General features: G+C 53.2%; 1 protein-coding gene across 5 annotated transcripts in view; it reads left to right on the forward strand.

The window, feature by feature from the left end:
- The first annotated feature begins 5,544 nt into the window (after nt 1–5,544).
- The window catches only part of ELK1 (ETS transcription factor ELK1), a 33,541-nt gene continuing 20,062 nt past the window's right edge, over nt 5,545–19,023 (forward strand). For 3 of the 5 annotated variants that reach the window (XR_013229655.1, XR_013229656.1, XM_077329421.1), the window contains exons 1-3: nt 5,545–6,039; nt 14,243–14,451; nt 15,027–15,449. Coding sequence is in view for 3 of the 5 variants with exons in the window: in XM_077329421.1 (XP_077185536.1) it covers nt 5,994–6,039; nt 14,243–14,451; nt 15,027–15,449 (678 nt within the window). In the remaining 2 variants the exon portion in view is untranslated. Of the gene's footprint in view, nt 6,040–7,004; nt 8,418–9,803; nt 10,765–14,242; nt 14,452–15,026; nt 15,450–19,023 lie in introns of those variants that run through there. The other 2 variants (XM_077329423.1, XM_077329422.1) reach the window with 2 other exon arrangements.

A 19,023-nucleotide genomic window follows, 5' to 3' on the forward strand; every position in this document is an offset into this window, starting at 1 on the left:
GTTTAGCTCTTCTGCAGTTTTCTAGATCCCTGTCTCTTCTCCCAGCTAGAGGCCTTCCCCTAGGAGTAGGCTCGAAGCTCCAAAAGTTTATGTTGGAATAAAATGTTTTTATTGTTTAGGTGTCACAAGACTTGTGTTGACTTTTGGTTGCAAAACACCAAATCACTGGATAGCCTTCAGTCCTTGTACCCCGTCAGCAGTACTTAAATGTTGACTAAGGAGAGGTAACTGGAAACTTGAGGGGGGCAGTTGTCAAGAAAACTCAGTTTAGACCCCCAGCGTTAATCTCGTATCCTAAGGGTCTGCCCACTAACCATTCACTTCAGTCCCTGTCTCCCAAGCAGAGATAAGAACCTAAGAGAAGCCATGTTGGATCAGGCCAATGGCCCATCCAGTCTAACATTCTGTGTCACACAGTGGCCAAAACCCAGGTGCCATCAAGGAGGTCCACCAGTGGCTTTAAGAACATAAGAGAAGCCATGTTGGATCAGGCCAATGGCCCATCCAGTCTAACATTCTGTGTCACACAGTGGCCAAAACCCAGGTGCCATCAAGGAGGTCCACCAGTGGCTTTAAGAACCTAAGAGAAGCCATGTTGGATCAGGCCAAGGGCCCATCCAGTCTAACATTCTGTGTCACACAGTGGCCAAAACCCAGGTGCCATCAAGGAGGTCCACCAGTGGCTTTAAGAACATAAGAGAAGCCATGTTGGATCAGGCCAATGGCCCATCCAGTTGAACACTATATCAACAGGAGCCATCAGGAGGTCCACCAGCTGGGCCAGAACTGCAGAAGCTGTTCCACAGTTGCCCTCCAGGCACCAAGAATACAAGAGCATCACTGCCCCAGAGGGATCTACACCTTGCGGCCTGGAGCCACTCACAGTCCTCTGCTCCATGTACTTATCCAATCCCCTCTTGAAGTTGTCTATCCTTGTAGCTGCCACCACTTCCTGTGGCAGGGAATTTCACATACTAATAGCTCTCTTGATGAAGAAGATCCAGGCCTGACCATTTTTGGCTTTTCAAGACTTCCTAGATTGGAAATCTGGCCCTCTTTAAACGTCTGATTGTGAGCAAAAGCTTCAGATGTTGCCGGGTTCTTTTATATATCCTCACCCAGATGTGTGACCTTCCCATTTCCTTTCTGCCTTTGGCTTTTGTGAAATGTTGCCTCCTCTTATAAATGAAACCCAGGCCCTACCGACAGCAAGGGCTACGTTGTGAGTCTGCTTCTTGGTGAACGTTTCCTTCCAATCTCTTCCTGTCGGTCCAGTCCAGGTGTTCATTCCCCATGTGCTAAATTCCAAATGGGAAATCTTTGTTGATTTGGTTTGGCAGCTCGAAAGCCAGGCTAGATCCGTGCCGCCTCACCCCCCACCACGCATCTGGCAGTGACTTAAATGTGGATTCTCTCATCTCTGTAGGCGTCTGGTATTTCTCACCATTTCGGTGACCTTCCTTTTTGTCCTCCTTTAAAACGAACAACCCTTTCCAGATTCTGTTGCAGCCTGCTTAGGACCTACTGCTGCGGGACTGACTTTCTCCGGTTGTTTTCGGACGGGTTTCCCCCCCTGAATTTGCCCTGACATTGTGAAGAATTGCTCTTCCTGTATTCTTGTCTCAGATCCGGCTTAGATTTGGATCGATGCTTGGTCATAAGCAATTCAAGCCCTTGCTGCAGTGTTTTCCCTGTTTCCGAAAAGTTATGCGCTGTCTTTAACTCTACAGGGGTGGCCAAATTGTGGCTCTCTAGAAATCTATGGATCACAATTCCCATGAGCCCCTGTCACCACATGTTGGCAGGGGCTCATGGTAACTGTAGTCCATGGACTACATGGACTACAGGAGAGCCGCTGGGTGGCCACCCCCTGGTGTAATGGTTAAGAGTGTCAGACAAATATCTAGGAAATCCAGGTTCAAATTCCCCTTGTGTCATGGGACCTCGTTGGGTGACCTTAGGCCAGTCACAGTCTCGGCTAACCTACCTCACAGGGTGGTTGTGAGGATAAATGGGAGGAGATGAGAATGACGTAAGCTGCCTTGAGTACTCGCTGGGGAGAAAGGCAGGGTATCAGTGAATTAAAGAATATAAGCTCTTGGACAGGGGTGGTCAAACTGCGGCCCTCCAGATGCCCATGGACCACAATTCCCATGAGCCCCTGCCAGCATTTGCTGGCAGGGGCTCATGGGAATTGTAGTCCATGGGCATCTGGAGGGCCGCAGTTTGACTACCCCTGCTCTTGGGTGTCTGAGCTGCTTGATTCTATCCCTGGAGCACTCTGAGATTTCAATATCCCATTTGAGAGCCCTCCCCTCTCTGTGGCTCATTTGCAGTGTCACGTTTTTCTACATTCTTGGGCCATCTCCGATTCCAGCACTGGCATGACTTGAATTATAGCGCAGCATTTTCCAGCTGTCCTCTGGGACTAAGCAAGCCCCTGTTCTTGAAGAAGTACAGAAAGGCTTTTTAAAAACGCCATTTCCCAACAGCCTGGAACCCTAAGACTAGGATTCAGAGACAAGGCCTAATCAGTAGACTGTATGAACGCTCCATTAGAAATGCTGAACCAATAGCAACTCTGGTGAATACCACCGTGTTGACTCCTAGGGGTGCCAGCCTCCAGGTGTGGCCTGGGGATCCCTCAGAATGGTTCTTCCTTTCCAAACTACAGAGATCAGCTCCTTGGGAGAAAACGGATACTTTGGAGCAGGGGTAGTCAAACTGCGGCCCTCCAGATGTCCATGGACTACAATTCCCAGGAGCCCCTGCCAGCAAATGCTGGCAGGGGGCTCCTGGGAATTGTAGTCCATGGACATCTGGAGGGCCGCAGTTTGACTACCCCTGCTTTGGAGGGTGGACACTAGGGCATCGTACCCACCGAAATCTTCTCCCCAGATTTCATCCCCAAATTTCCAGGCACTTCCCAAACTGGAGCAGGTTTGCCTATTCCCCACCAGAGGCTGGAGGCAGGGGGAGTTGGCAATCTAACTGCCAGGGGTCCCTGCTCTGGAGTATATGGCGGCTTTATACAACACCTTGTGAGATTGGTTAATTTTTAGAGAGAAGAGATGGGAGGATGTCCATGATCAATATGTCCTGCTACAATGGCCTCAGTCTTGATGGGTAAGGGTTGGTAGTAAGGTCCCACCTGCCCACCAGTGAGAGGTGGGCTTGCCAGACATTGGGAAACTCCTTGAGATTTGGGGACGGAGCCTGAGGAGGGCAGTGTGGTCCAATGCCACAGCGTTCCCCCCCTCCAAAGTATCCATCTTCCCCAGGTCTCAGCTGGAGGCTGGCATCCCTAAACCTCAGTGAGGCCCAGGGCCACAGAATCCCCCCTTAAAAGCAGTCATTATCCTCATGGAAACTGATTTCTGTAGACTGGAGATGAGCTGTAATTTCAGGGGATGCCCAGGTCTCAGCTGGAGACTGGCATCCCTCAACCACAGAATGCCCCCTCCCAAGCAGCCCTTTTCTCCGGGGGAACTGATCTCTGCAGTCTGGAGAGGAGCTGGAATTCCGGGGGATCCCCAGGTCCCACCTGGAGGCTGGCATCCCTGACCCTCAGTGGGGTCCAAGGCCACAGAGTCCCCCCTCCCAAGCAGCCCTTTCCTCCAGGGGAACTGATCTCTGTAGTCTGGAGAGGAGCTGGAATTCCGGGGGATCCCCAGGCCCCACCTGGAGTCTGGCATCCCTGACCCTCAGTGGGGTCCAAGGCCACAGAGTCCCCCCTCCCAAGCAGCCCTTTCCTCCAGGGGAACTGATCTCTGTAGAGAGGAGCTGGAATTCCGGGGGATCCCCAGGCCCCACCTGGAGGCTGGCATCCCTGACCCTCAGTGGGGTCCAAGGCCACAGAGTCCCCCCTCCCAAGCAGCCCTTTCCTCCAGGGGAACTGATCTCTGCAGTCTGGAGAGGAGCTGGAATTCCGGGGGATCCCCAGGTTTCAGCTGGAGCCTGGCATTCCTTGCAAAAATACACTCCGTGCCTGCTCAGGGGCACTGTCAAAAATATGTTCTTCTTTGATTTAGTTCCGCATGGAGGTCGGCTCTCCGAAAGCTGCACTCTGGCTGCTGCTACCGACCTCTGCGAGGAAAGCTGGGCCTTGCCCCAGAAGCGGCACCACAGGCAGGGCAAAGGCCTACTCTGCTAGGCCTGGTTTCCATGGGGACCGAAAGAGGCAGCCCTTGGGTGGCATGGAGTCCCTTGATGCCGCCATCCCTCTTGGGCCAGGGGTTACCATGGCAGCCACCTCTTTGCTTCTCTCCCCCCTCACCCGCCTTCTTTCGGATCTCCCCCCCCCCGCCCGCCACAATTGTCCTGGCTTTCTGTTGCCATGGCACCCGTGGGTGGGGGAGCACCAGGGCGACAAGGGGGTGGGAAGTGGTGGGCTGGCTGAATGCCAGGCTGTGCCAGCCCCCTCGCAGCCGTGGGCGCAGGAGAATGGCAAAGGACAGTCTCTAACCCCCCCCCCACACACACAAACACACACAAGTACATACAGCAGATCCCTTTCTCCTTTGAATTGCAGCCTCTGATAGTTGCCCATCAGTCAGACCCAGAAGCACTAGCTCCTGAACTCGGGACCCGTCCTAGTGTAGATTCTTGGCCACCTGTGTGGAGAAGACTCAAGTGTCCTGATCTCCCCCCCCCTGCCACACACACACACAAAGCAGGGCTCCACTCTTGTGTCAGGTTGTCAGGTCCCTCCTGGCCACTGGCAGTCGTTGGAGTGGTAAGGTTGCCAGATCCAGGTTGGGAAACCCCTGGAGATTTGGGAGCTGGAGCCTGGGTGAGGGGGGACAAAGGGTCCAGTAGGGTACACCACCATACAGTCCATCCTCTTTAGCCTCCATTTTCTCCAGGGGAACTGATCTGTGTAGTCTGAAGATGAGCAGCAATTCCGGGGGATCCCCCTGACCCACCTGGAGATCCCCTGCCTCCCTCCTCCTGCGTCCTCTTCCCCCTTCCAACGTGCCATGTAGGTTTGTGGCCCCAACTCCTCCTGCTGCGCCCAGCCTGTCTCCTGGGCCCTGTCCTGAATGACAGGGGTCATTCCTGGCTGTGGGGAGGGGGAGCTGGGGGTGCCATCCTCCAGGTGGCGCCTGGGGATTCCCCTGGAATGGCAACTCATCCCAGATCAGTTCACCCCGGGAGAAGATGGATGCTATGGGGAGGGGATTCTGTGGCCTTGGGTGGTGTCCCATTCAGGCAAAGACCCGGGAGTCGGTGCGCCCAACCTCCATGGCACCTTGCAAGAGGGAGAGGACTCAGGAGGGAGACACGTGGGACAAGGGGGATCCCCCGGAATGGCAGCTGATCTCCAGCCTGCAGAGATCAGACCCCCTGCAAAAAAAAAAAAAGCGTGCCTTGCAGGGTATGGCGTGGGCCCCCTCCCCAAATCCCAGCTGGCGACCCCACCGCGGAGCTGGATCGCAGGGGGGCTGGATGGCGGGGAAGGCGGCCTCCGTCTCTCCCGGGCGTCCCGCCCGCACTTCCCTCGCCTCGCCTCGCCCCGGCCGCCAGCTCCGCCTCCCGCTCCATGTGACGGCCGCCGTCAGCGTTGCATCCCCGCCGCTGGCAGCCGGGCCGGGCCGCGCCGTCACAGGCAGGCAGCAGCAGCAGCAGGCAGGAAGAAGAAGAAGAAGCAGCAGCGCGGACCCGCCTCCCGACGCCCGCCCCAGCCCCGGCCCTGCGGCCGCTGCGCCCCCGGCCGGGAGACTGGACAGGGGCCCGGGGCCTGCCTGCTGGGCTGCGCTGGGCTGGGCTGGGGGGACTCGCGGGCCCGGAGCTTCCCCGACGCGCGCCCGCCCACGCGCGCCTGAACGTGGGAAGGCGTCCGCGCGAACCCGGGTCAAGGTGGCCGAGCGGAAGGCGCCTCCCGCCCGGGCCTGGGCAGACAGGGGCAGCCGGCTCCCGCCGCCCCCGCCCGGGAGGCCGCCAGCGGACCGGGCGGCCCCCCCGAGCCGGCAGAGCTGGGGGGGCCCGGCCCCATGGAGCCGCCCGGGTCTGGCGCGGGGGGCGCTGCCATGCTGACCGGTGAGTAAGTCGCCCTCTGGGTTTTTTTTTTGGGGGGGGAGGATCCATGGATTTCTGTAGCCCCCCTCCTCTTGCAGCTGTTTATGGTGGGGGGGCGACAGATGTGCGGGGTAGGATTGCATGACAATATGTGTGTTTGTGTGTGTGTGTGTGTGGGGGGGGGTCCTAGCAGCCTCTCCTTCTGCAGGCGCTGGAAGATTGCCCCTCAGTCCCCCCTATAATTCCAAGTGAGGCTCCAGTCTAAGAAAGCTGTGTGGATCTGTCGCTGCTGTGATGCCCACCCAGTTCTCACCTGGGATGCACCTCCTGCCAGGCAACATGCTGCTTAGGAAATATTTCCGGGGGGGGGGGACAGAGATGATCTCTCCCCCCCCCCCCGCCCAGTTTTCTGAGTCTGGTGATGATTGGAGTCTCTGGCCCCATCTCTCCCCTTGCCTTGGTCCCACTGGAGATGCCCTTGTCGCCTTCCCAGTTCCGGCCTGTCTGGACACCCCCGCCCGCCCCCCCCCGGGCTCCATGGAGGCCCCCCTCGGCGTAGCCACCCCCCCAACCCATTTGCATCCACCGCCCCCTCCTTCCGTATTAGAGGCAGGATTACAGAGCGTTTGCGTGAAATCCGTCTCCCGAAAATCCTTTCTTTTGGCCAAATCCAGAGATTCGCTGGGAGGGGAGTGGGGGGGGGAGAGGAAGAGACCGTGTGGGCGAGTGAGGCCGGGCTTCGTTCAATCCCTGCAGCCCCTCTTCCAGATCTGGCAGAGGCCTCCCCCCCACCCCCCAAATCAGAGCCCACAACCAGCTGTTGTCTTCCGTCTCCCGGAAGAACCAAGTGGTTTGGAAGGGGAGCCGGGCTGGGACGGAGCGGGATCTGTTCTGGAAACCTTGATCCTGGCTTGCCCCCCCCCCCCCCCAAGCCCCTCACTTCCCAGGATCACCATTCTAGGATCACCCAGAACGTAGCACAGACCTACTTAGGATCCAAGATTCAGGCCCAGTCTTCAGACCTCTGGGACCCGGTGCCTCTGGGCATGTGTGGAGTGCTCGGCATGGAATGCCACCCCAAACCAGTCCCTGTAGTTCTAGGACTACAGAGAATGCCTGCCTGCTTTGGAAGTGGGGTAAAGCCCAATTTTAGGAAATAGTCACTGTCCGGGTCTATCAGTAAGATAGAAGGAAGGGGAAGATGTGAATTGGAAGAGACTGGAAAAATGATTCCAAGCTGATCCTGCGTAGTACAGGGGGTTGGACTAGATGACCCATGAGGTCCCTTCCAACTCTATGATTCTATGATTCTTCCTTTCCTTGCTTGCAAATTTTGCTGGGCTTCTGTTGAGGGATGGAGGTGGGACAGTCGGATTCATAACAGCGTAAGGGAATCCCTGCTGGGTCAGGCCAAGGGCCCATCCAACACTCTGTCACTCAGCGGCCAAAGCCCAGGTTCCATCGAAAGGTCCTCCAGTAGGGCCAGATCTCCAGCAGCCCTCCCACTGTGGCCCCCCAAGCACCAAGCAATACAGAACATCACTCCTCCAGACCTAAGAGAAGCCATGTTGGATCAGGCCAATGGCCCATTTAGTCCAGCTCTCTGGGTTGCACAGTGGCCCAAACCCAGGGGCCATCAGGAGGTCCCCCAGCAGGCCAGAAGTCCTCCCCCACAAGCACCAAGGATATACAGCATCCTTGTCCTGGCAGACTATTCCATTTATATCTTGTGGCTGATAGCTGCTGATGGGTCTCTGTCCTACCAGTTTTCAGTTTGCAAGTGGGGCATTCTGATCAGAAAAAGTGTACCAGGTTAGGATGCTGTCCGTTGACTTCTACTGGACTGATTTTCGATGGGTGTCCAGAATCCACAGGAATTAGACGCCGCTGCCCCCCCCCTTTGGGCCTGGAACTTTGGGGGACCTCCCTCTCCCACCCCTGCTACAAAGTGTTTGCTTGAACTCTCTACTTGTCACTCCCAATGCACGCCTGAAACCCATAAAACAGTGGTTCTCAACGTTCCTAATGCCGCGACCCTTTAATACCATTCCTCATGTTGTCGTGACCCCCAACCATAAAATCATGCAAGTGTTCTTTCACAGATACTAAACCCAAACCGACCAGTGGCGTGAAGATCCATAGTTCCTGATTGTATATAAATTGGTTTTTTTCCGGGGTTTCTCAGTTCAGTTCTGCCTCTTGTCCCACCATGCTGATCTCGCTCTTTTCCACTGCTCCAGACAGATAAATGCTCTCTTTCGATCTACCCCGCAAGGCTGTTGTGTGGATGGCGCCCCCCCTGGCCAAGCTGCTTGCCCTGCCGCGACCTCTCTGAAAGGCTCGTTTGACCCCCAAAGGGGTCCTGACCCCCAGGTTGAGAAACACTGCCATAAAAGGAGGTAACCTCCTCTACTGTATTATATCCCTTTCACACTCACTAAATAATGCACTTTTAACCCATTCCCAATGCACTTTGCAGCAGAGTTTTGCTGTGGGAAATCGCAAAATCCACTTGTAAACAGGTGCAAAAGCAGATGAAAACTGTATAATTTAGCATGCGTGAAAGCAGTTCCAAGATGCCTCTTTGAATCATACAGGACCTCTAGGGCAGGGGTAGTCAACCTGTGGTCCTTCAGATGTTCGTGGACCACAATTCCCATGAGCCCCTGCCAGCATTTGCTGGCAGGGGCTCATGGGAATTGTAGTCCACGAACATCTGGAGGACCACAGGTTAACTACCCCTGCACTAGGGTCATCTAGTCCAACCCGCTGCAGAATGCAGGGAATTTCCCAAGCTAGCTTGCTGGGTGACCTTGGGCAGGTCATTCCCTCCCAGCCTAACCTTCTTCAGGGAAGTCCTGTTCACATGTTACAGTGAACACGCGTCCATCTCTTAGTAGGAAAGAACCAGGGTGTGTTAACTTTTTTTGGCTTCTATATCGGCCTGTCCAGCTACAGCCCCAACTGAAGGCTGGCGGAAGAGCTCCATTGTACAAGCCCTGTGGAACTGTGCTAATTCCGACAGGGCTCAGACGTGTTCCGGAAGCTCGTTCCACCAGGTAGGAAAAATGTCTGGCCCTGGTTTAGGCCAAATGTACCTCTTTGGGGCCAGGGACCACCAACTGGTAACCTTTGTAGGGTTCTTCTGGGGTTGTAGATAGAGAGGCAGTCTCTCAGATACGTTGGGGCTTGACTGTAACTTAAGAATTGCTCCATGCTCGTACAAAGAACAACCCAGGGTACACTGGAGAAGCAGTGTGCTGTTGCGGGTGGAGTGGCAGCCTAGGACCCTGGGTGACCCAGGTTCGAATCCCCCACTTCTGTCACAGAACCTGGCTGGGTGACCTTGGACCTCTCACAAACTCTCGGCCTGGCCTACCTTCTAGGGTTGTTGTTGTTGGGAGGAAATGGAGGAGGGAAAATGATGTCCTAAGCCACTTGGAGCCCTGACTGTGGGGTGGAAATTGAGGCATAAATAAATCAATAAATGCAAATGCATGCCCACGGAAGCCCCATTCGCAAGTTAAAACAAATGCATGTGCTTGATTTTTCTTGTATGACATCCATCGTATGTACAACTGAGCATTTATTAATTTACTTTATTTATATCCCGCCTTCCACTCCAATGAGGACTCAAATGGGCTTAGGTCCTTCTCTCCCCCAAAGAACCAAATCTTCTTCTTCTTCTTCTTCTGCTTCTTCTTCTGCTGCTGCTTCTTCTGCTGCTTCTTTTGCTTCTTCCTCACAACGCCCCTATGAGGTAGGCTAGGCTGAGAGCATGTGACTGGCCCAAGGTCGCCCAGCAAGCTTCCATGGTGCGAGTCGGGATTTGAACCTGGGTCTCCCAAATCCTGGTGTGATGCTTTAATCACTATGCCAAAATCTGTGATTGGAACCCCAGTTTACTCAGCAACTGGTCCCCGGCTTCGTTTGTTCAGTGAACGGACATTGAATCTCTGTTACGGACAAATGTATGTACGTACAGGCAGGATATACGTGTGTTCACCATAAAGTGTGAATATTATGTTTGCTACACGAGTTTGTTATTGTGGGGAAGGCAAAATAGGGAGGTGGTTGATGTTGTAACCTGCTTTGGCTCTCCACTGGAGGAAGAAAAGCAGGGTATAAATATCAAACAAAATCAACCATGGGTGAAAAGTGCAGTCCCTCCTGCTCCCTTGAATGTTGGTGATGCCTCTGTTATGGTTCCTCCTTTAACTTTCTCGATAGTTTGCATGCTTATTCAAGTATGATCAGGTCTCCCAGGCCTCTCTGGGTGTCCAAGGCCATTTCATAGGGTCGCCAACTTCCAGGTGTGAGCTGGCGATCTCCTGGAATTACAACTGCCCCTCCCAGACCACCGAGATCAGTTCCCCTGGAGAAAATGGCTGCTTTGGAGGGGGGACTTTATGGCATTGTGCCCCACTGAGGTCCCCAAACCGTGCCCTGCCGAGGTTCCAGCCCCGCTTCTCCTAAAATCTCCAGGAATTTCCCAGTCTGGAGCTGGCAACCCTACCGTTTTAGGGCTTTCCAGGTGCCCAGGGCATGTCTGCAGACTGACAGCTTTCTGCATTGTGTTTAATAGGGTGGCAGATGCCCACGCTCCCCCTCTCTCCTCTCTAGATTTTGCTTCAGGGTATTTGGATCAGCTCCTGGAACTGATTCAGAGCCACTTCACCCTGCCTGGATTACCTTGAGTCTCCAGACACACTTCAGTTCCAAGGCCTTTCCAGCGCTACTTGAAAGGTGCCTCCGAGTCTTCTCTTATTCCTCACCCACGGTGGGCATTTTCTCCCGTGCAAAATGATGGATGCCATTTCACTACACGGTTTGCAAGGGGACTTTGCCCTTTCCCCCCAGAAAAGCTCAGTTGCGAAGTCCATTGGAAGTGAATCTTCTACAAGTGAGCCTGGGATGTTGTGGGAGGGTAAGGGACGACTGATCCAGCCGCTGAAAAAAGACCCGTGTGATTTTGAGTGAAGGCGGAGAGCCTGATCACAGCCAGGAATCTCAGGGCTCTCTCGGCCTCCCCTCCCTCACAGGGTGTCTGTTGTGGGGAGAGGAAAGGGAAGGAGATTGTAAGCCACTTTGAGACTCCTTCGGGTAGAGAAAAGCGGCATATAAGAACCAACCCTTCTTCTTCTTCAGTAATATCAGGGCTCTCTCAGCCTCACCTCCCTCACAGGGTGTCTGTTGTGGGGAGAGGAAAGGGAAGGCGATTGGAAGCCGCTTTGAGACTCCTTTGGGTAGAGAAAAGCAGCATATAAGAACCAACTCTTCTTCTTCTTCAGTAATCTCAGGGCTCTCTCAGCCTCCCCTCCCTCACAGGGTGTCTGTTGTGGGGAGAGGAAAGGGAAGGAGATTGTAAGCCACTTTGAGACTCCTTCGGGTAGAGAAAAGCGGCATATAAGAACTAGCTCTTCTTCTTCACTAATCTCAGGGCTCTCTCAGCCTCCCCTCCCTCACAGGGTGTCTGTTGTGGGGAGAGGAAAGGGAAGGAGATTGTAAGCCACTTTGAGACTCCTTCGGGTAGAGAAAAGCGGCATATAAGAACTAGCTCTTCTTCTTCAGTAATCTCAGGGCTCTCTCAGCCTCCCCTCCCTCACAGGGTGTCTGTTGTGGGGAGAGGAAAGGGAAGGCGAATGTAATCCGCTTTGAGGCTCCTTCGGGTAGAGAAAAGCGGCATATAAGAACCAACTCTTCTTCTTCAGTAATATCAGGGCTTTCTCAGCCTCTAGAGAAAAGTGGCATATATAAGAACCAGCTGTGACACATCTGTCAATCTAATACACTTCCACCTTCATCCAAAGATTAACAGTAGAGAGACCAGTTGCCAGATGGGCCCTGGGTTCCCCTGGACTTATAGCTCGTCTCCAGACTCAAGTCATCAGTTCCCCTGGAGAAAATGGCTACTTTGGAGGGTGGGTTCCGTTGCCTTATACGCCACTGAGGTCCCCAAATCTCACCCATACCCGGTTCCACCCCTGAGTTTGCAAGTATTTCCCAACCCAGAGCTGGCAAGCCTAAATTAAGGATTGTCTGCATGGTTCTGTCATCATCCACATAACAAGACTGCGAGGTAGGCCAGTCTCACAGACAGAGCAACTGGCCCAAGATGCCCCCCCCCGCCCAGCCAATGTCACAGCAGAGTGGGGATTTGAACCCAGCTCTTCCACTGCCTGTTCTGATCACTGCACATGCTGGATTTCAAGATTGCGGTGTTGTAAACTACTTTGGCGACGTCATTCACTGTGAACAGTCATGTCCTCCTGGACTTGAAGATTGCGTAATCCTGTGAGGCAACAGAGGCGTCTTTCTCCTGAATGTTTTGGCAGATTATTTGGAGAAAGCCATGCAAATAATTGTCTGTTTGCTTGTCGAACCAATGCCGGTATTGTGGTTAGTGTTCTGGCCTAAGTCCGAGGAGGCCCGGGTTCAAATCCTTCCTGGCCATATTGGGTGGCCTAGAACTGGTCACTTTCTGTCAGCTTGACCTGTCTGAGCGAATTGTTAGGGTATAATGGAGGAGAGCCAGCTTGGTGTTAGTGGTTAAGAGTGGTGGCTGGTGAGCCAGGTTTGATTCCCCGCCCCTCCACATGCAGCCAGCTGGGTGATCTTGCACTAGTCACAGTCCTGTTAGAGCTGTTATAGAATCAGAGTTGTTCTCCCCGCCTACATTTTGAGTAGGTTTGCTTGCTCTGGATTGGGAAATACCTGGAGACTTTGGGGGTGGAGCTGGGAGTGGGTAGATTTTGGGGTGGGGAGGGACCTCAGTGTTACGGAGCCCACCCTCCCAAGTGACCACGTTCCGCAGGGGGTTTGACTTGATGACCCTGTAGGCCCGACTCCTCCGATTCTGTTATTCTAACTAATCTCTGTTGCCTGGTAAAGGTATCCCCTGGTAAAGGTATCCCCTGTGCAAGCACCAGGTCATGTCTGACCCTTCGGGTGGCACCCTCTAGCGTTTTCATGGCAGACTCAATATGGGGTGGTTTGCCAGGGCCTTCCCCAGTCATTACCGTTTACCCCGCAGCAAGCTGGGAACTCATTTTACCGACCTCGGAAGGATGGAAGGCTGAGTCAACCTTGAGCCGGCTGCTGGGATTGAACTCCCAGCCTCATGGCCAGAGCTTCCAGACTGCATGTCGGCTGCTTTACCACCTCGCGCCAAAGAGGCTCTTAATAGGCAGCATAACCAAGTAGTAAAGGGGTGCCAACCTCCAGGTGGTAGCTGGAGATCTCCAGGGATTAGAACAGATCTCCAGGCAGCAGAGATCACTGCACCTGGAGGAAATGACTGCTTTGGAAGACAGTCAGGGAATTATGCACCATTGACGTCTCTCCCCAAAACCTGACCCTTCTCAGACTCTGCCCCCAAAATATCCAGGTATTTACCAACCCAGATTGGCAGCCCTGTTGACTGCACCTCCAAAGAACGCAGTTAACCAAGCAACCACATGTAGAAAGCAAGCATCTCAGGGTAATCCATTCGGTCTTTGTCCTTACATGCTATTTTTCCAATTGTGGGGAGTTCCACCCTTGTCCAAATCGCATTAACCTAGGTGCTTCCCAGACTTCGTGTTCTAGCCTGGGGAGGCTTTATGACTACATTTTGATGGTTCTCTGAGTGGGTCTTCATAGGTCAGGGGGAAGGCCGAACTGTGGCTTTCCAGATGCTCGTGGGCTGCCTCTTCCCATGAACTCTTGCTGGCATGGCCAATGGGCAGGGGCTCATGGGAATGGTAGTCCATGGACCTCTGGAGAGCCACAGTTTAGCCACCCCTGTTGTAGGGTTTCTGCCTTCCTGGGCACCCCGGAGGATCTACCGCTAGAATCTCGAGACAGCCAAGTTCAGTCCTTTGGGGGGAAACAGCTGCTTGGGAAGGCGGAGTCTATGGCAGGGCTAATCAAACTGCGGCCCTCCAGATGTCCATGGACTACAATTCCCATGAGCCCCTGCCAGCATTCGCGAATGCTGGCAGGGGCTCATGGGAATTGTAGTCCATGGACATCTGGAGGGCCGCAGTTTGACTACCCCTGGTCTATGGCATTATACCCTGCCGAAGCCCTTCCCCTCCCCAAACCCCTCTGTATCCCCCTAAAGCTCCAGGAGTTTCCCAACCGGCCACCCTATGAAAGCCGTCACCCACGCTGGAAACAGGACGTTAGCACTGGCTCACCCGCTTGTCCTTGGCCTTTCTCTCTCTCCCTCCGGCCCGTCTAGTCATGGATCCCTCGGTCACCCTGTGGCAGTTCCTGCTCCAGCTCCTGGAGCAGCAGAGCAACGGCCATCTCATCGCCTGGACGTCCAACGACGGGGAGTTCAAGCTGGTGGACGCGGAGGAAGTCGCCCGGCTCTGGGGGCTGCGGAAGAACAAGACCAACATGAACTACGACAAGCTGAGCCGGGCCCTGCGGTACTACTACGACAAGGTGGGGAGGCTACCCGAGGCGGCGGCAAGCCCACTGCTGGGGTGTGTGTGTGTGTGTGTGTGTGTGTGTGTGTGTGTGTAGCGAGGGGGCGTTCTGTTGGGCTGCAGAAACTCATCTGTGGCAAGGGAGGGGACGGACACCCTTTCCTGTGCCTGCATTAGCCCTGAATTGGGCAATGCCAGAGGGCAGGGGTGGCCAAACCGGGGCTCTCCAGATTTCCACGGACTACAATTACCATAAGCCCCTGCCAGTATTATGCCATTGAGCAGTGGTTGCCTGGAGAAATGTGCACGCCCATTAAAGTTCGCACCTTGAATATAACTTTGTCGGTCTTAAATTTGCCCCTGGACTCCAGCTTTGTCCGACCCGATCCTCATCACTGGACCCTTCTGCGTGCAACCCAGGTGCTCTGCCGCTGAGCCTTCCCGTCCGCCCCGTTCGAAGCGCTGTGAATTTCCAACCTGCAGCCTCACCTCTGCCTAGGGCAGCCCCTCCCAACAATCAGGACAGGTGAAGTCTGAACCTCGTCTCCTCCGCCGCTCTAATCCTCCCCCCTTCTGTCCCTTCCTTCCCAGAACATCATCCGTAAAGTCAGCGGGCAGAAATTCGTCTACAAGTTCGTCTCCTACCCGGAACTTTCCAGCGTGGAGGGGGTGAAGGACGAGGGGGGCGCCAAGAGACCGGAGCAGGTCCAGCTTGATGCCAAAGTGGGAGAGGGTGCCTTTGGCGCCCCCAAAGCCCCCCGCGGAGGCGGTGGGACCCCGCGTAGCAGTCGGAACGAATATATGCGCTCTGGGCTCTATTCCACTTTCACTATTCAGTCGCTGCAGACTCCTACGCCCGCTGGACGGGCCTCTCGCCAGGAGACGGAGATCCTGCCGGTCGTGCCGCCCCCTGCTGCCCCGGAAGGGCCGCCCCCTACCCTGGCTCCCGTAGAGGACCTCCCACAGCTCCATATCAGCATTGAAGAACCAGAGGAGTCCGCAGAGTCCTTGCAAGTATGGCTTTTTCAGAAGCTCCAGCAAGTTGGGGGCAAGCTGGGCTTTTTAGTGGACTACCAAGACTACCATTGAGGGCCAAACCAGATGTACTCTGGGAGTTCTGCGTCTGGAGAACCGAGTTTTTAAATAAAAACCACTGAGAGCTTCAGACAGAATCTAGTTTGGCTCAGGTTTGGAAAGCAGCTTTAGGTTTCCCTTCGTGACTCTATGATCTGTACCATAGAGATTAGGAAAATTCCTAGAGGTCACCCTGAAGTGACATCACATCCTGTTCAAATTCCACCCTCTGCACATATCGCCATCCAAGTCTCCTGAGATTTGCCAAGGCAGCGGTGGCGTCCCTTCCTTCACCCCTAACGCCATTATATGGCCCTGAAATAGTTTCTGGAATCTGCTGTATGTCCTGTTGGGAGAATGAGATGTAACCAGCAGTACATGTAAGATCCTTGAAGCTGTTTCAGTTTGGGCGAACAGCATGGGGAGAAGGTTTTTTTGGGGGGGAGCTTTAGCCCCCAATCCCCGGGCATCATGGTCCCAAACTCAAGTAGGATCTTTGCCTGCTTCAGAATTGAGTTCCAACCACAGACGTTTCAAGGAATATCTGATCAAAAGCCCTGGTAGCCAACTTGGGGAAGGACGTGAAGAAAAGGTGACACAAAGATAGGGTTATCAACCTCCAGGTGGAGCCTGGATAGTCCACCCTTCAAAACGGCCATTTCCTCCCACGGAAACTGATCCCTGAAAGTCCAGAGACCAGTTATGATTAGGGGAGATCTCCAGGCAACACCTGGAGGTAACAACACACAAAAAAGGGGGACGGTTCACAATAGAATTCCAGCAGGGAAAGAGGGAAAGGGAAGGAGATTGTAAGCCATTTTGAGACTCCTTCAGGTAGAGAAAAAGCTGCATATAAGAACCAACTCTTCTTCTTCTTCAGTAATCTCAGGGCTCTCTCAGCCTCACCTCCCTCCCAGGGTGTCTGTTGTGTGGAGAGGAAAAGGAAGGTTACTGTAAGTCACTATGAGACTCCTTTGGGTAGAGAAAAGTGGCGTATAAGTACCAACTCTTCTTCTCTCTCAGCCTCCCCTCCCTCACAGGGTGTCTGTTGTGGGGAGAGGAAGGGAAGGCGAATGTAAGCCGCTTTGAGACTCCTTCGGGTAGAGAAAAAGTGGCATTTAAGAACCAACTCTCTCTCTGACTGGTTGGCCACACGCTCTGGTTTCTCCTTGGAACCATTTGATGTCGGGAAAACGGTGCAGGTGGGAAAGCAAAAAACCCACTCTCCTCACACGTTGCTTTCCCAGTCTAAATTGGGATTGAAGTTCTGAGCAGGGAACTCCCAGCATGGTTCTGGTTGACATGACTGGAGCAGGCCCAAGGGCCTGGTGACCAATAGGCGGGAATGAACGATGCAGGAAGACTTGAGCCTTGTAGAAGAATAAGAAGCGTTGGTTTTTATACCCAACTTTTCACTGCCCAAAGGAGTCTCAAAGCAGTTTACAGTCGCCTTCCCTTTCCTCTCCCCACAACAGACACCCTGTGAGGGAGATGAGGCTGAGAGAGCCCTGAGATTACTGAAGAAGAAGAGTCGGTTCTTCTGCGCCGCTTTTCTGAACCCAAAGGAGTCTCAAAGTGGCTTAAATTCGCCTTCCCTTTCCTCTCCCCACAATAGACACCCTGTGAGGGAGGTGGGGCTGAGAGAGCGCTGAGAGAACTGCTCTGTGAGAATGGCTGCATCAGGACTTGGGCTAGCCTGAGGTCACCCAGCTGGCTGCTTGGGGAGGAGCAGGGAATCAAACCTGGCTTGCCAGATTAGAACTGCTTAACTGCTACCCCACGCTGGCTCTCCCATGTAGGAATTCCAAGGCCCAGGAGACCAAGGGAGATAATTTCATCCCAGGTCAACTGAAAGGCAGAGCAGGACCGAAAGCAGGGTTAGGCCAGGTTCACGGTTCGCGTAATACCTTCTATTAGAGTCAAGACGTAGGATACAAAAACAGCATGTGTCTTTTTGAAGGCTCCAGGACTTTCCCTCAGGCATTGCTCAAAACAAAACAACCCCAAACAAAGAAAAAGGGTGGTGAGGGAAGGAAAGGCCTCAGGGCATGAAGCCAAATCCTGTTGGAGCTTGCTCAGTGTCCGTGTACTGGATTCACGGAGGATTTATTTATTTGCGTAAAACATTTATTAGCCACCTGTCTCCCTTGTGGGACTCGGGGCAGTTCAGCATATCAATGAAACCGTGATTTTGTAAAAAACAAAACAAACAGGTGAGGTGCAAAAGATCATTGAAACTTGACAGAATGGAGAGGGTGCAGGGGAGAAATGATCCGGGGCCAGGGGACCAAGCCCTGTGAGGAAAGGCGGAGGGTCTTGGGGATGTTCAGCCTGGAGAATAGGAGGATGAGAGGGGACAGGAGGGCTCTCTTGAAGTATTGGAAAGGTTGTCCCTTGAAGAAGGGCTGGAAGCGGTTCCTGTGGGCAGCAGAGGACAGGATGGGCAGTAATGGGCTTAAACTATGTGTAATGGGCTTAAACTAGATATCAGGGCGGGAAATTCATAGTCTGAGTAGTTCAGCAGTGGAATGGGCTGCCTAAGGAGGTGGTGAGCTCCCTCTCATTGGCGGTCTTCAAGCAGTGGCTGGACAGATGCTTATCCTGGATGCTTTAGGCTGCCCTTGCATTGAGCAGGGGGTTGGCCTAGATGGCCTGTATGGCCCCTTCCAGGTCTATGATCCTATGATTTTTTGAAAATCCCATTTTCATAAGGGAGACCAGTAGTCATTTGGAAGGCCGTTGCATTAATTCGGGAGATGAATGTGAGGCCTGCCTTTGGTTCATGAGCACACAAAGAAGACAACAGCAAAAAAAAAATAGTTTGTGTGTTCCTAGATATATACAATAACACAATCAATCTAAATCTAAAATTCTAAGTCCTGTTTATTGTCCAGTCCTTGGAAGCCAAAGGAAAAATTTGGCTTAGGGCCTTAGGGCTGATCCTGCGTTGAGCAGGAAGTTGGACTAAATGGCCTGTATGGCCCCTTCCAACTCTATGATTCTATTCTATGAAATTCTCTGGAATGAATGCTGAACAGGATTCCGGTATAACAAAACGTGTTTCATGACTTTCTTCAGCAGCATTAACCAATTGTCAGGCCATAAGCTCTCAGTGGTATCTGACTCACAACGACTTGTGTCTCACCTTTAAATTGAGCGACTGCAGGAGGTATTTTTCTGGTACTTACTGATCCTACATGCTGACATTGAGAGATTATGTCTGGACATTTGGTCAATGCTGCTGAAGAAATTCATGAAACAGGCTTCGCTATACCGGAATCCTGCCTAGTGTACATTCTAGAGAATTTCTCCTCTTGCTTCCAAGGATTGGACAATTAACAGGACTTAGAATTTTAGATTTACATATGATTGTGTTATTGTATATATCTAGGAACACGCAAACTTTCCCCCCCCTGAATTTTGGATTTATATATTGTGTTATAGCTAAGAACACAAATCAAACACCTAAGTATTTATTTAGGTTAAAAACCCAAGGCTTTTAGCATAGCCTCAA

The sequence above is a fragment of the Paroedura picta genome, chromosome 3, assembly GCF_049243985.1.
Source record: "Paroedura picta isolate Pp20150507F chromosome 3, Ppicta_v3.0, whole genome shotgun sequence".
Classification (NCBI taxonomy): domain Eukaryota; kingdom Metazoa; phylum Chordata; class Lepidosauria; order Squamata; family Gekkonidae; genus Paroedura; species Paroedura picta.